The 15,264-nt window shown below is 36.1% G+C and overlaps 1 protein-coding gene across 3 annotated transcripts in view; it reads right to left on the reverse strand.

The window, feature by feature from the left end:
- Positions 1-614: 614 nt before the first annotated feature.
- Positions 615-15,264, reverse strand: part of GLCCI1 (glucocorticoid induced 1) — an 84,744-nt gene continuing 70,094 nt past the window's right edge. For 2 of the 3 annotated variants that reach the window (XM_045508520.2, XM_010972149.3), the window contains exons 7-8: positions 4,693-4,813; positions 615-3,507 (exon numbers count right to left, since the gene is read on the reverse strand). In XM_045508520.2, coding sequence (XP_045364476.2) covers positions 3,153-3,507; positions 4,693-4,813 — 476 coding nt within the window. In that variant the 3' untranslated portion in view covers positions 615-3,152. The remainder of the gene's footprint in view (positions 3,508-4,692; positions 4,814-15,264) is intronic. The other variant, XM_074367441.1, reaches the window with a different exon arrangement.

The raw sequence follows: 15,264 nt of genomic DNA on the forward strand, positions 1-15,264 counted from the left end.
CTAAATAGTCATTTTAAAGTTCAACTTAGAGTCAAATCTTATCAATCTCTTTGATGAGATACGCTTGGGAAATAAAGAACACACTACTGGTAAATTATTTCTCAAGGTGGTTTGTATTTGCTGTCAAGCCCCCAGTGCGGCCCATGATGACCCTATTCGGATAACTGGGTATAACATCAGCACTCCTTTGTTCTTCTGTAAACCTTTTCGTTCTCTTATCCTGAATCTAAACATAAATAAAAAGAGTAAGCTTTTAAAAATTTTGCTGCAACTTCCTTTGTGGTGATTTCACTGAACTTAACTTTTTTGAATAAATAATTCTTGGGCATAAAATAATGACATGGGGACAATGTTTTCTCTATTTAAGGTGCTTATAAGCTGGGAGCAGGACAAAGACTTGGAAGTTAGACATCTAGCTTCTTAGCTTGTGATGGAAAATGTGCAACTTAAATGTCAAGAGGAAACCAGGCTGTGGAAATCTGATCCGGCTACACTACCTGCAGCTCCTGGGAGCAGGTTAGGAACTCAAGGAGCACTGAATACTGCCATTACCCTGAGCTGAACTCAGGTAAGATGCTAAAAGCCCAGTCTTTCCAAAAACACATGTGAACTACTCCAGTTTTACTAATAACTTTATTTAAATAAGACACAGGAATTTCTATACTGAAAAAATACAAAACAAAAGCCACACATTTCCTTGTGTAAAGCCATATTGTATGGTAACTCAAATACTGTTCAGCGCAGTGGCTAGAATTAAACAGTACAACTATATACAAAATTTAAACAATTTCTGACAAATTTCTACAGCTGGATGTAGGATACATTTGAGCTCAACAACTTCTGGGAAATTTACATGGCAAAGCATAAGCTTTAACACATTTGGTTCAAAACTTTAATATATGCTAAGAACAAATGTACAACACAATATTTAGTTTCTCATGAGAAAATAAAAGCACATGTCACTATAAATATCGTACATCAGATTTCATCACCAAAAAAAGCATGTTTCGTCCATTATTCAGAAATTGATATTGATACTATTGCATCTTGTTTGGACAAAAGCAGAGCATAAGATCAACACATTATATGTAATGCTAAACCAGACATCAGAAGTTAATGGAGCTCATATTTATCTTACAGAACTAATTATTTTCTCCCTTTAACCATAATCTACAAAATATAGTATTTTCATCAAGGCCTGAGATTATTAGAGTTAAAGGTGTCTGCTGCTGAATAGATTGTTTTAAAAGGTTCCCCTGTGAAAATGGCAAAAGTAAACTGAGTCCTTTTCCATGACAGTCTCCTACAATATAACACTGACTAATTTAAAGGAGCCAGAATGCACCTTCAGGAGAGAATATTACTGCAAACTTTGGTGGAAAGAAGATATTGAGATCATGACAAAATAATACACAAAATACATACACACACAAACATATACATATATATATATATACCATTTCTTTAAAAAAAAAAATCTATGGTGTTGCTTTCTTTATCACCTCTTCCTTCTTCAACCTCTTTAGAAAATAAAAGAAAGAAAAACCCAGGAATGACTGAAGGGAACTGAAACGTTCCTGTAGCAGTAGGCACCTCGTTCCCCTAATTTTTAAGAAAATCGTGCCATATACTATAGGTACAGATGAAACAACTCTGTTTTATTGAACTGAAGGCAATGGAATAAAAATACAAACACCTCCCTTTGCTTTTGAATACTGTGTGCTGCAGAAAACAGTGTCTGATTTGGGCTCTTCCACTGGCCAGTCTGCACTATCTAGGGCTCTCCTCACACTTTGAGATGTTAGGTCAAGTCTGCAAGTTCAAGGCTATTTACTTGGGTTATGGTCTACTTCGCACATCCAAAATATTAACAGAACTATTCATGGTAGTATTATGAGAGGCTTAAATGAGACAGGTTCACACTATTGCTTTTGTAGGTCAGCATATAACCGGCTTACTTATATTGAGGTCTGAGACCAACATATTCTCTCTCTATGTGAATACAACTGAGGCATCTAAACTGAGGAAAACTATAGCCGAAAGTGTGTCATTTCTTAACTTGTAAAGAATTTCCAAAAGAGAAACTAAATATTAACGTGCCTTTAGATAAAACAGTAGCATTTCACGACCCTGATGGCCAACATAAACAAACAAAATCTCAATCATCCACTGTGAAACTTCACTTACTCTGAAATTAGACCTAGACATTCTTGTTTTTAAACTACACACACACACATTGTGGAGTGTGTGTATAGTCTAGTACTGGACACTTTATTTGCAACACTGTAACAGTCATTAAGCAACACCTGAACTTGTCAAAAAAAAAAAAAGCCACATTTACACATGTTGAAACAGTGAATGCAACAGTTGTTTTACTTGTAACCACATGACAAAAGTGATGTCAGACACCACAGATTTGCTGGTTCTCCTCATGTTCACCCATGTCCAGGATTTTCGCTCTCCTAGGGTTGAATGCACTTCTTATTTTAAGAATGTGGAATGTAATGAGGAAAGGGTAATGCATAAAATAAGGAAAGGCAAAAGAGTGATGTTCCCTCTTTAGCTTTTTAGCTGTGAAATAGTTAATATCCCAGTATGATATACATTCCAAGTTACCTGAGTTTAGACTTCAACTGAAGTACCTGAAGCTAGGCCATAGGGTGGGCACTGTGCAACTGTTGTGGCCATTTTTTTTTTTTTTGCATTGTATGTATTACAGAAGTTAGAAACAAACACCTGGATCAATTGTAAACATAATCCTGAAGTACAGTATTTTTCCATAGGACAAAACACAGCAAGACGTTCTCTATTTAGACAGGCAACTTTCTGATATAGAGCTTATTTATACTGAAGAATTTGGAACAAAACACAGGACACAGTACTAATCTGTCAAACATACTATGAAATGCATAGTCTCCACTTAAAATGCTGAATGACACACACATCTTGCAAGCATTACTGCTTTCCACAAAAACTGCTGAATAGGAGTTCCGTCCCTGCCAAGATCAGTGTTAAGAGATACTTTATGATGCTGATAAGTATTTTGTTGTTGGTGGTGGTGTTCAGAAAGTTTGTCACTCCATGCAGGTAGATGTCTGAGATCTAGTTCCTCATCCATGGAACGCAGGGTAGAGGCCAGCTCCCCCTTCACTTTAGATGATCACATAGTTCTGAGCAGAGGTGTGTTCCTCACCCTGCAGTTCCTGCAGGAGCTGCTGCTGCTGCTGCTGCTGGGATGGCTGTGGGACAGAGGCCTCTGTGGCGCCTGCCGCGCTGGTGTCATCAGAAAGAGATGTAAAGGAAACCCGAGAGGAGAGCTGCTCAACGGTCAGGGTTGCCAGAGCTGAGCTCTGGCCAGAGTTAGGAGAGTTCTTCAGCATCAGGTCAGAGGCAGGTAAGAGAGGGCCTAGAAGTTTTACAGGACAGAAAGCTGATCCGGTTGGGATGAAATTAACCTTGTTTTTGTCAGGACATGAAAAGAGAGGGGTTGAGATAGGCTGACGAGACCTAAAACCATAAAACAAAATTAGGTTTACAATCATTAAAAAATTAAGCACTTTCTGAATTAACTGGAGTTCTCTAAAACAGCTAAAATGTGAATGGCAGGGAATGAGTTAAGTGTACACAGAGGGGTAAACATCTTCCATAGCACAAGTCAGCTGGCAGACTACTGAAGTACACAGCACTGAGGTGATATTTGAGACAAAAGGATTTTCAGAAATGGGCAGACAAATTTTTTCAGAGATCATTAGTTTGCTTTCATTCATTTAGGAACATGGAAAAGCCTCCCATGTTATAGTTGAAGATTATGTAAGGTTAGAATGACCTTTTTTGTTAAGTATATTGGCAGAGGGCTTACCCCATCAAATATTTGGTTTTAAGTATTTCCTCTTTGTTTCCCTGTAACTCTATAATACTTCTACTATCACAGATCAGGGGGAAAAAAGTTTCAGTAGTTTCTCGAAGAGCCAGTCAGCCCAACAGAGCAGCATCCACAAGCCCTTTCTCTCTTCCCACTCCTAGGCACTAAGCCACCAACTCCTGCAAAATCAGTCCCTGTCCCCTTCTAGGATGCAAGAGGACAGCAGCCCCCACTAGGCACCTGCACTGGGACAAAGGGATAAGTGAGTCCAAGAGTCACACACTCTTTCTTTGAGCTATTCTGCAATGTATTTACAGCATGAACCTCTTTTTCCTTTCATTTCTAATTTATACATACTGAAATTTCAAAAGTAAAAAAAAAAAATCTGCAAGCAGAAAATCTAAATTCAATGAATACACATACTAGATGTGCGTGCAGGGAAGGAGTAGTTAGTGAGTTCCCTCTGGCTTGTGGAATCACTGTTGTTAGGCTAGCCACACATGGATACTCACTCGCTGCTAACTGTCTTTTTGTCAGCCATCTAAACTGACAGCTTTTGAACGGAAAAATTCTTATTGATTAAAAATAGATTTTCTAGGTAGGAAGGAGGAATTTCCAAGTTTCTTTGTATTACCCTATATATTTCTAGCATACAGATGCTAAGTCTCCTTCAATAAGATCTCTTTTGCCTATTCAATTCTCCTTTCATAACTTGGTTTTGAAACACATTATCAGCTGGATGGAGTAGTTGATTCATCTGTAATCAACTGGTCTCAGTAAAAAGCTTTACAGCTTTGCAGATCCCAGCTGACAGAAAAGACATTACTTACGCCATTTCCTCAAAGACCTTCACTCGCTCACATCCCTCTGGGGGCTCCCGTTTGAACATGTAGCTGTTGTTTGGTTTGGGAGATGAAGCATACTTGGGTAACGGTGAGCTACTCCCACTGTCTGTAAATTTAAAGCAGTTATATTAACTAGTGATTGAAAGCTCTTTTAAATTAAATTTGATTTCCAAACAAGCAGCCTTTTGCAACAGTTTATCCACTATTGCCCCTTCACTTCCACCACAGGGCTTCCTTTATTGCAAAGCTATTTCTAATGCCCTTGTATAGTACATTTCTTATAAATAAAAGCTTCAGTGCAACAGTAATCTGCCATACCACCGAACATAAAAAGTGGATTTTTTGGTCCAGAGAAGTATATTTTGAATAAAGTAGATCTGTAATCCTGAAAACAAATACATCATTATGTATTTCAAAAATGTAAATAAATGGGGTAATTTTTATAAGCCACACAGAAGAATTACAAGAGATTATAATACAGGGTTCTTTATAGTTATGCGCTGTCCAACCAATTTAATTGAACATTTTAATATGTGGAATAATCTTCATTACAGAAGTTTTTAGCAGAAATGTTACTTTACTAACCACCATGAATAACATGTATGCAGGGGAAAAATAGGTTTATAGAACATATTATATTTTCCCTTGGCCCAGAATGAAAAAGGTAATATTCAGAATTTTGCCTTTAAAATGTCTATATAAAAAAAACTTTTTCAGCACTATTTGTACTTTTGCTACTGGAAGCATGAGGAATCTAAAAGCATCTTTACCTAACATGTTTTCTTCATATTTTTTTGACCAAAAAGAAACCTTCTATTCATGAAAAGCCATAAAAACTATATGCAATTTCTCCCTTTCCTACCTGGCAAAGGATTTTGGAAATTCAAATCCAACAAAATGTGTCATTATCTTTGTAAGATGCCAAGTTGTAAAGTCAGTAACATACCTGTATAAATACAATAGTCCTATTTAAACAAAGTCTGACTTAATGCAAACCAACCCCCAATGCTAAAATACTAAGCATATGATCTATTGAGATGTATTATTTTCATATATATTTTGAAAGATTAGTACCTTAATTATGTTTGTCACAATTTTGACGTTTAGGATACAGTACAAAGTCCAACATTCAGAATCTGAGAAATAGGGATGTTTTTATCATCATTAAAAAAGTATAATACACGCCTAGAAAGTAGACCTCTTAGGCACACTTATAGTGTATTTGGTGAATGATTCAAAGAGTGACTCTGTGAGTCTTGGCAATGCACATGTGTGCTTCTACTTGAATATGGCTATATCTCTGGCTGGAAAACCATTGCCTGCAAAATAATAAGGCCACATTATTGGGAAACCTAGAAAACCAAATAGTTTCTCCATCACTACTTTTATGCATGTCTGTACAGATTATGCATAGTCTCTTGGAAGGAATTAAATTTTAGAATTAAGTTGGACTTCTTCAGACTTAAGCAATCAACACTAAACTCAAAGACATACAAAGAGACGAAGAGCATGATTAAAAGTTAGCTGATAGAATTAGATTAGAAATATGATGGACTAAATAGGATTTATACAGAATTACTACTCTATTATTTAAATAACTTCTTTTGCTTCAGGAAATGAAATTATCATCTGTAGTGTGGTTTGATGGCCTAATGAAATCAGGAGAAACAACTGTATAGCATTTCTTGACAGCAAGCTTTTGGAACCAGTTGGCATTACCAATTGTATTGAAATGCCTGCCTTTTCAGTGAACTCCAATACCAAATTGTGAACAAGTGAGGAGAACATTTGGCTTTTACAGACAGTCTCTAAAATTTCAAAGGCAACTTCTTTATGAGAAGGTTATAGAATCTACTTATATTTTTGAACTTTGTTTCAACTAAGACCGTGTTTTGAATAACCAGGACATAACTTACATTCCAAATGTCAGGCCCACTTGTCATATGTGGAAGGTGTTTTATATTTTAATCACATCATTCAGTAAGTATTCACTGAATTGGCATTAATTTACAAATTAAGCAAACCAACTGTAGTTGTTCCTTTGTTTTTGTATACTTACAGTCAGTACAATGCTGCTTCTACAAAGATAATTCTGACATACAGAACAACACTGCTTATTATCATCTCCAAATCTGACTTGGCGTCACTGATAAGCTGCCGACTCACTCAGAATCTTACCTGAATGTGAACAACTCACTCTGAATCTGATTATCTGATATGGCAGTTAAAATGAAAGTACATCATTTTATTGAAGACAATCCTCAAACCAATTTATAGACTAAAATTATACCCCTTATAAATATAAATCATAATGGTAAAACTAAGCTGAAAATAAATTTGATTACGTAGAATATTTCCTATATTGAAAAGTAATACAATTAAGGATCTCAGGAAAATCATTCTGACACAATCGTAGTTTTTACATTCTTCAGCTTTTTAAATAAAAAAAATTTCCAGAGACATCAGTTTTCAAAAAACTGAAACACATTGTTCATATTAAACTGCTTTTACAGTATCCTACAGGGGGAAAAAAATTAAAACTTCTAATAAAAGTTTCAATGTAATTTTAAATGCACACTTAACATATTTACTGAACACTTAACTATGTGCAAAATAGAAGGCAAAACAAAATGCTACATATTAGGTAAAACTCAGTGTTTCTCTTTTTTCCCCAATTCTTGCCAAAGGGAAACGGTATTATAACATCTTCAGGCAGATAATCAAATGGAATCTTAAGCTTATATGATATTTGTTTTAAAGCCTGTCCCTTCTCTGACAGACACTGCCTTATTAATGGTGGTAGTCATTTTCCACACCTTCCAAGCTAGAACTTTGTTAGATCTTCGCCTTTATGCTCATCTTTCTCCTTCCTCACCCTGTACATCCAATCAGCCACCAAATGCTGCTGATTCTTCATCTATTTCCTCTAATTCCTTTGCCCTTGCTAACCCTCCTCATCTTTGCCCTACACCTGTGGTTTCCCAAGTGAGGTGCACAAAACAATCTGCTGACATGCAGGAAGAAAACAGGCCAACATTTATATATATTTACTTTCTAGCTCTGAAAATGAGAAAGTAAGCTTTAATAGCACATATTTAGTTTGTGGATTGAATTATGCACATATATAACTTAGGAATATATGAAATTTATATTACAAGTACAGATTAAAAGTTGCTGGAAAAGGTATGTAATAAATCAAGCTTAGAGACATAGGACTAGGCTATTAAAGTAGCATCTTATCTTGTCCTCCTGCTGTCTCTCTCCATTTCTGTAGCTTTATCTTTAAAGATAAAGCTGGTCACGTCCTTTAGCTGATGAAAGATAACCTGCTTGGCTTTTCATTTCTTTTAGGAAAGCTACAAGGCCCTTATGAAATAGCGGTCTATCTACCTCTCCAGTCTCACTGCTTTCTACTCCCTACCATTTACCCCTACATTCCAGCCCACAATTTCTTACTGTTCTCCACACACCAGGCCCTTTCATAGCTGAATGCCTATATAATGGCTCTTCCTCCTGCAAAGGCAGCAAGAAGAAGTATGAAGTTCCGACAGAAGATCTTTGTTGGCATTTGGACTCCATAAAATTGAATAAAGTTAACTTCATTTCTCTAAGCCTTAGGTCCCCCATTCTTAAAATAATGGCAATGTTCCTACTCATAGGATTGTGGTAATATTATTGGAGATAACAAAGGGAAAAATCACCTGGGCACATTTAATCATCATAATCCTCTAAGGCAGGTACCATCTTTCCCTCTAATTTGCAGGTAAGGAAATTGACACAGAGAGCTTGAGTAACTTGCCCAAGGACACATAATTACTAAGTGGCAGAGCAGAGACTAAATCTGGTTGCACCAGAGTCAGAGTTCATTACCATTACACTCCCTGCCCTACTAAGTTGTGATCTATCTCAACTCTAGGGTCCTCATTAGAGATATGAGAGGTGACAAGATGATCAAGTTCCTTCCAGTCTAATATTTTATGCTTCTACCTAAGTCTTACAGCTTGGGTAACAGCTTTATTGGGTCTGCCTTCTGTTAGTCTCACAAGGAGACAGAGTGTAAGGAGTAGCCTCTGTGTGTCAATATTTCTTCTTACAGGAACACAAAAGGTAACAGGGAGAAAAAATTCAACAGATACTCTTTTCCTCTAGCCTAGTTGATACCTTATTTTTCCCCCAGGCGTGATCAGAGTAGAAAATGAGATGGGTTTTACCAGTTAACTTCTCTTCCCCTAATTTCAAAAGAAATTTGAACTTCATGGCTTCTTTCTCACCAAAGGCCTATCACTAAGATAGCATAATCTCAGAATGGCTACTCTATTGTCTTCTCTTGGGTGGCAGTAGTGGGGAGGATTATCATATTCTTCTTGAATATTCAAAAGCCTAATGCATATGATTTAACAACATAAAAAGACACTAATGTTTTCAACACAGCTACAAAAAATAGATTTTTAAAAAATGGACATACCACGAAGCAGGAATACTCAAAGGATCTCCACCAAGCACTATTCCATGCCAATGCTAGGCACTACCCTATCTGCTAAGGATAAAGTAATGAGTAAAATAAAGTTACCTGCTCTTGCTGGAGCTTACATTCTAATAAATAGATAATAGAAGATTAAGTGAAACTATATATGCAGGCATATTAATAAATCTTGATCTGCTTTTATTCTAGACTCTGGGTTGTAACTGCTAGAACTGAGCTGCATACAAATTAGTTTAGAATTAAGAATAATTAACTCAACCACAGAAGGTTAGCAGAGCAACTGCCATTAGTACAACTATGAACATTTTCCAAAAGAAGAGGAAAGGCATTTATTGGGTGCTTCTTATGCATGTCAGATAATGAGAATATATATAAATTTAGATGTCATCTTGAAAAAGCAAAATAGGGATAATGACCTTAGGGACATAGTTCTAGAACAGTTGTTTTTTTGGCATAAAATTTCTACACTCTTTGTAGTTTCACCACCAAGAGGTTCTTCTAGGATAATAAACATCCTAGAATCATGTTTTGATAAAGAAACAGATTCAGGCTCAAAAACAGTGATTTTCAAGAAATGGTGGCTAAAAGAAGTATATCCAATGTATGTATTTTCACAATATAAACCACAAAAGGAAAGTGCTACAAAATCTTGGCCAATTAGGCTATTAAGAAAATAGAAGGTTAAAGTATGGTAAGGGCAAAGGTCAAAGAAAGTTAAGAAACAGAGCCCTAAAGACAAATGCAAAGAGAGTTTAAAACATACGTAGAAGATGTCAAAGAGTCTCTTTCAAAAGTCTTGCCTAGGGTCAGCCTTAGACCCTGAAAATATAATACTTTTTTTTTCTCTTCTGTAACTAAGGGCTGCTCAGTTCTATTACCCAAAGTTTACCCTAATACCCATATCATAGTATGAGCTGAATAGGCCTATATGCACTGGCCCTTGGAAACTCCATCCACGTAACGTATATTGTTCCTGTAGGAAAATACAGTCTAAGTTCCAAGTAACCAATTTATGGATTCTTGGAATACAACTCTCACTAGTTGGCCTGAGTAGAATGGTTCGGCTGACTCCATGATTAGAATAATCAACGTTTCCACAGTATCTTATGAAACTGCAGAATTGTGTAACAACTGCCTAAGCGAACTGTGCCAAAGATCAACTAGAAGTGGTAGAATGAAGTCTAGATTTTGTCGTTTGCCCAGTGCCACTTTAGCTACCATCAAGGAATGCTGGCAGAGCTGCTAAAGGAACTAATATTTGACACTGCCACTATATAAGTGACTATTTTTCTTCCTTGCATTTTGGGCTTGGTAATGTAGAAGCATTTAGGCTAACTCTAGGGCATATTCTAAGGATGCCAAGATTAGGGCTCTTATTCTGGATCTCTGATTTCTCCACATAGTCCATAATGTAGGAGCTGTGGCTGTTATTGGGTTAGTTAGCCCAGCAACTTTACACATGTGACTAGGCTGCCTTCAGTCTGAAGGTCACTGGGAAAACCTTGCAGGAAAAAAAACAAACAAACAAACAAACAAACAAAAACACCAAAAGCAAAAAACCAAAACCTGAAAATAGTCTCTTAATGGTTGGACTTTTCTCAATAGTCAGCATGTTTTTGTCCTGGCACTGCAACTTAAACAGCCAAAGAAAAACCAGTATGCTAATCAGCTAAAATTATTTCATAGGGCTCAAACTGCCCATGCTTCATGGAGAAAAATAGATGTTAGGAATAAGCAAAAATAATAAAGTCAGGAAAAGGATAAGTATGTAACAGATGAGTACTAGAAAAACAATCAGTTCACGAGCACATTTTTCATTGAGCATGTATTCACAATGGCTGTCCCTCCCTGCACTGGCATGTGCCTATCTAGGTGCCCAATGATGTCCCAACCGGCTATTCTACAACAGCAACTACAGAATACTGAGATACTCCGAATCAATCCTTGTTGACTACAAAATTACAGTATCATTGTGTTTTTATAGTTAATGATGCAAACTTATTAGAAATCTACAGCTTCTTTTTTATTTCTTTACTGGAAATAAGTATAAAGAAACAAAAAAGCAATTTAAGCTTTATGGTGGAAAATGCAAATTATTAGCTAGAATTAGTATCTTAAAATAATTTGGATGGTCCACAGAGAAGTAATGAATCAGAGATTATAGTTCGAATGACTTATGTAAGTTTCAGAAACTGTAAAAATGACAGCTCCCTCATTTGTACCTTTAGTGTTCTGAACATACTTGTATAATTATGTATTATTTATTTATATTACTATTATTCCTATTAGACTATAAATTCTTTAAAAACAGATAATCACATCTTCATATCTATTTCTCCACTCTCTAGGTAGGGTGCCTGACATACAGATAGATACTCAACAACATATGCTTCTTAAATAAACTCAGTTGAAATACATAAACCTCCACTCCCGATCCTAAAATATATGTATGTATGTATATGTGTATACATACACATATACATACATACATAAGAGATAGACACTATTTTAATTTTCTCTTCACAAAGATGGCAGCTGATTTAAGAACTAGGAATTTCACATTGTAAGAGAAGGTCACACATTTTTCCAGGGAATAGTAACATCAACTTGATCTTAATCATAAAGTAATGCCTCACAGCTAACTATGGTAGATAATGTTAAGAAACTTGTGTAATGAAGTCTTAATTCCCAAACTGAAGTAGTTCTGTAAAAAACAAAAAGTCTTAAATGATTCTGAGATCGCCATAATTTCTAAAGAAATGAAAAAAAAATCACTACAGTCACACTCGACACCATTTATTATTTACTATATACCAAGGGTTGTGTTAAGCACTTTGCTCCAATACCTCATCTAACCCGAATAATGATATGAGGTATGAAAACAGCTATTATCACTGTTTTACTAAGAAATATATATATTTTTAACTATTGAGAAAAAACTGTTGGCCTTAGAGATGATTTGGACAAATGTTCTCATTTTATATTAAAAAAAGAAAAGGAACAGAAGAAAGAAGATTTGTGTTATGCAGGCAGGTATCTGGTATGAAAGAATAAAAGGGCATAAAGGAAAATATACAAAGAAAGACAAAGTCTTAGGAAAAGGTCTAACTTGTCTAAAAACAATCAGAATTCAGGTTATTATTACCCTATGTTGAAGAGATACCTGCACTCTCATGTCCACTGCAGTATTATTCACAACAGCCGAAACATGGAAACAACCTAAGTGTCCATGAACAGATGAATGGATAAAGAGAATGTGGCATAAACATACAATAGAGTATTATTCAGCCACAAAAAAAGAAGGAAATCTTGCATTTGTAACAACGTAAATGGAACTTGAGGGCATTATGCTGAGTGAAATAAATCAGAGAAAAATACCATATAACCTCATTTATACGTGGAGTCTTAAATACATCGAATTCATAGAAACAGAGAGTTAGGATAGTGGTTGCTAAGTGCAGGGGATAGGAAAAATGGGGAGATGTTGGTCAAAGGGTACAAACTTCCAGTTATAAGATGAGTAGGTTCTGGGGATCTAGGGTACAGCATGGTGACTATAGTTAACAATACTGTGTTGTATACTTAAAAGTTGCTGAGAGAGTAAAGCTTTAATATGCTCACCGTAACAACAAGAAAATGATAATTATGTGAAGTAATGGAGGCATTAACTAATCTTTTGTGATGAGTATTTCCCAATATATAAATGTATCAAATCATTACCTTGTACACTTTAAAGTTATGCAGTGTTCTATGTCAATTATATCTTAATAAACAATTCAGATTATTAGAGCATTCACAGAAATTTGGCCAGAGAGGGAGGTTTTGGTTAAGTTGTAGATGAAAAGCAAATTGTTCTACTTTTCCTGAAGGCACTGGGGCTCTCACAAGTAATGATAATGATGATTATTGTTATAGCAGCAGCTACAATTTATTGAATCCTTGAGAATTAATGTAAGTTTTATGCCTAAACGTTTACAGGACTCAAATCCATTCCTGTATGTCAAAGCCAGTGTTGCTCTTAACATGGTGTTGCTCTTAACATGGTGTTATAATGTCTCTTGCTGAAGATCTTGCAGAGTGACATGAATATACCTTCTTTCTCATAATAAAACAGATTCTACATCTTCGGGAAAAAGGTAGTAAAGTCCTATCCTGTCCTATCCTAAACTTAGGATCTAAGCAGTACCTGTGCTGAACTTCAGAAACCACACATCTATCTGCCTTATCAAATATAGTCTCTTAGAGGCCCTGAAGGCAATCTCACAACCAGTTAATGAAAACGGAACTCATCTATCATGTTCTTAATACATCTCCTTTTTGGTTCAGCATCTCTCAACCACCCACAATATTAAATTAAGAAAGAAGACAACAAAACCCCAGAATTAACTGCCTCGCCTTATTATCACTGTTATTTTTACTTTTCATTTAACCCAACTACAAATGCTAATAACTAGCAAAAGTGTTTTTGGGGTTTTTTTTTTTTTTTTTGGTTTTGGTTTTTGTTTTATTTAGCAAAAGTTGTTATCCTTTCTACTGGTATGACAAAAAATACAGGATTTGCAATCAATCTGACAAGATCTGCTTCACCATTTACCACCTGTGCAGTCTAAAACAAGTTACAGTTACCCAACATTTCAATTTGCCTTCAAAACAAATACTCCTACTAGAAGCAAGATGGTTTCTTATTTGTTTTACTATGAAACATCCATAGTAAAAATGTGAGGAAGTGATTAAAGGTGTTTGCTGTGATAGGATGCCTCAGTGAAATGAGTTTCCTAGTCTGACATTATATGAAAAGGAGACTTCCCATTTGAAGGAAAGAGATGCCTAACTAAGGTACTGCTTTCAATACATCCTCAATGGAGGAAGAGAGTTCAAAAGGCTTCCAGTAAGTAAAGAGTGAAAAGAAAGGGAAGATTTGTTGAGATCCACCCACAGAAATAAAAGCAGAGGACAAAGTAGCTTCCATCTATTGTCTCAGCAGAGTTAGGCATAAAAATGAGTAAAAGAAGCTAGACCAAAAGAATACACTGCATCATTCCATTTCTATGCAATCCAGTAACAGGAAAAAAACTAGATTATGATGATGGAAGTCAGAACAGTAGTTTCTTTCAGGTGGAGAAGGGAAGGATATGGTCTGGGAAAGGAGGCAAGAGAGCCTTCTGGGATGCTAAAAATGCTTTGTTTCTGATCCAGGTTATGAGTGCGGACATGTGTAAAAATTCAGGAGGCTGAGCACTTAATAGCTGGGACACTTTATTAATTCCTCAAAATGAAACAAAGGAAGGTGACTGGAGGTCAAATCAGAACAAGGAGCATAAAAATCCTAAGATTCTGTATACTTTAACTTCTCCATGTTTTAAAATTTTTGTTGCCTATGATCTGTTCCTCTGTGGTGAGAAGCAGTAAATGTGCTACAAAGTACGGAGTTACTCTGTAAGAAGATAGGAAGGTGAGGGCTGGGCAGTCTTTGTTATGTTCTGTGTCTGGGTCTGAGGGGGCCAGAAACTGAAAGAAGAGAGTGAACAGTGCTAGCCAAGTGCCTGACACGAGGACAGGAGAACATGGGCCGACGGTCTGGGCCTGACAAGCAGTAAGAACGCCCAGGGATTCTGCCCTCTTATTGGTGTTAGTTAATAATTCATCTACATATCATAATATAATCCCTGATGTGCTGCAGTACTTGTTAAACTTTATCCTACTTAGTTAAAAATATACTTATTCTTCCAACAGAATTTTTAGAAATTATTTCTTCCCAAATCAATCTGATTACAAAATCTAACCTTAGGCACAAGAAATATAAACTCTACCATAGCCATTGTTAACTCTGGACAATATCAAGGAAAAAACTGTGTGTTATAAGATGTGAAGCTGTACACACTGCATTTTATAGCTTTCATTAGCTGTTAGAACCATGCGCTGTGCTCCTCTGACACATTTATGGAAGATGTTTGTGAGAATCACAAAGAAGGGGGTACGTGAAACCAATGAACAAACAAACCTAGATCAACCAAACCTTTATAATCCCACCATTCAACAAAGGAAAAAAGGTGATGTAATGGTCTAAGACAAAG

This window comes from Camelus bactrianus, chromosome 7 (assembly GCF_048773025.1).
Source record: "Camelus bactrianus isolate YW-2024 breed Bactrian camel chromosome 7, ASM4877302v1, whole genome shotgun sequence".
NCBI lineage: Eukaryota > Metazoa > Chordata > Mammalia > Artiodactyla > Camelidae > Camelus > Camelus bactrianus.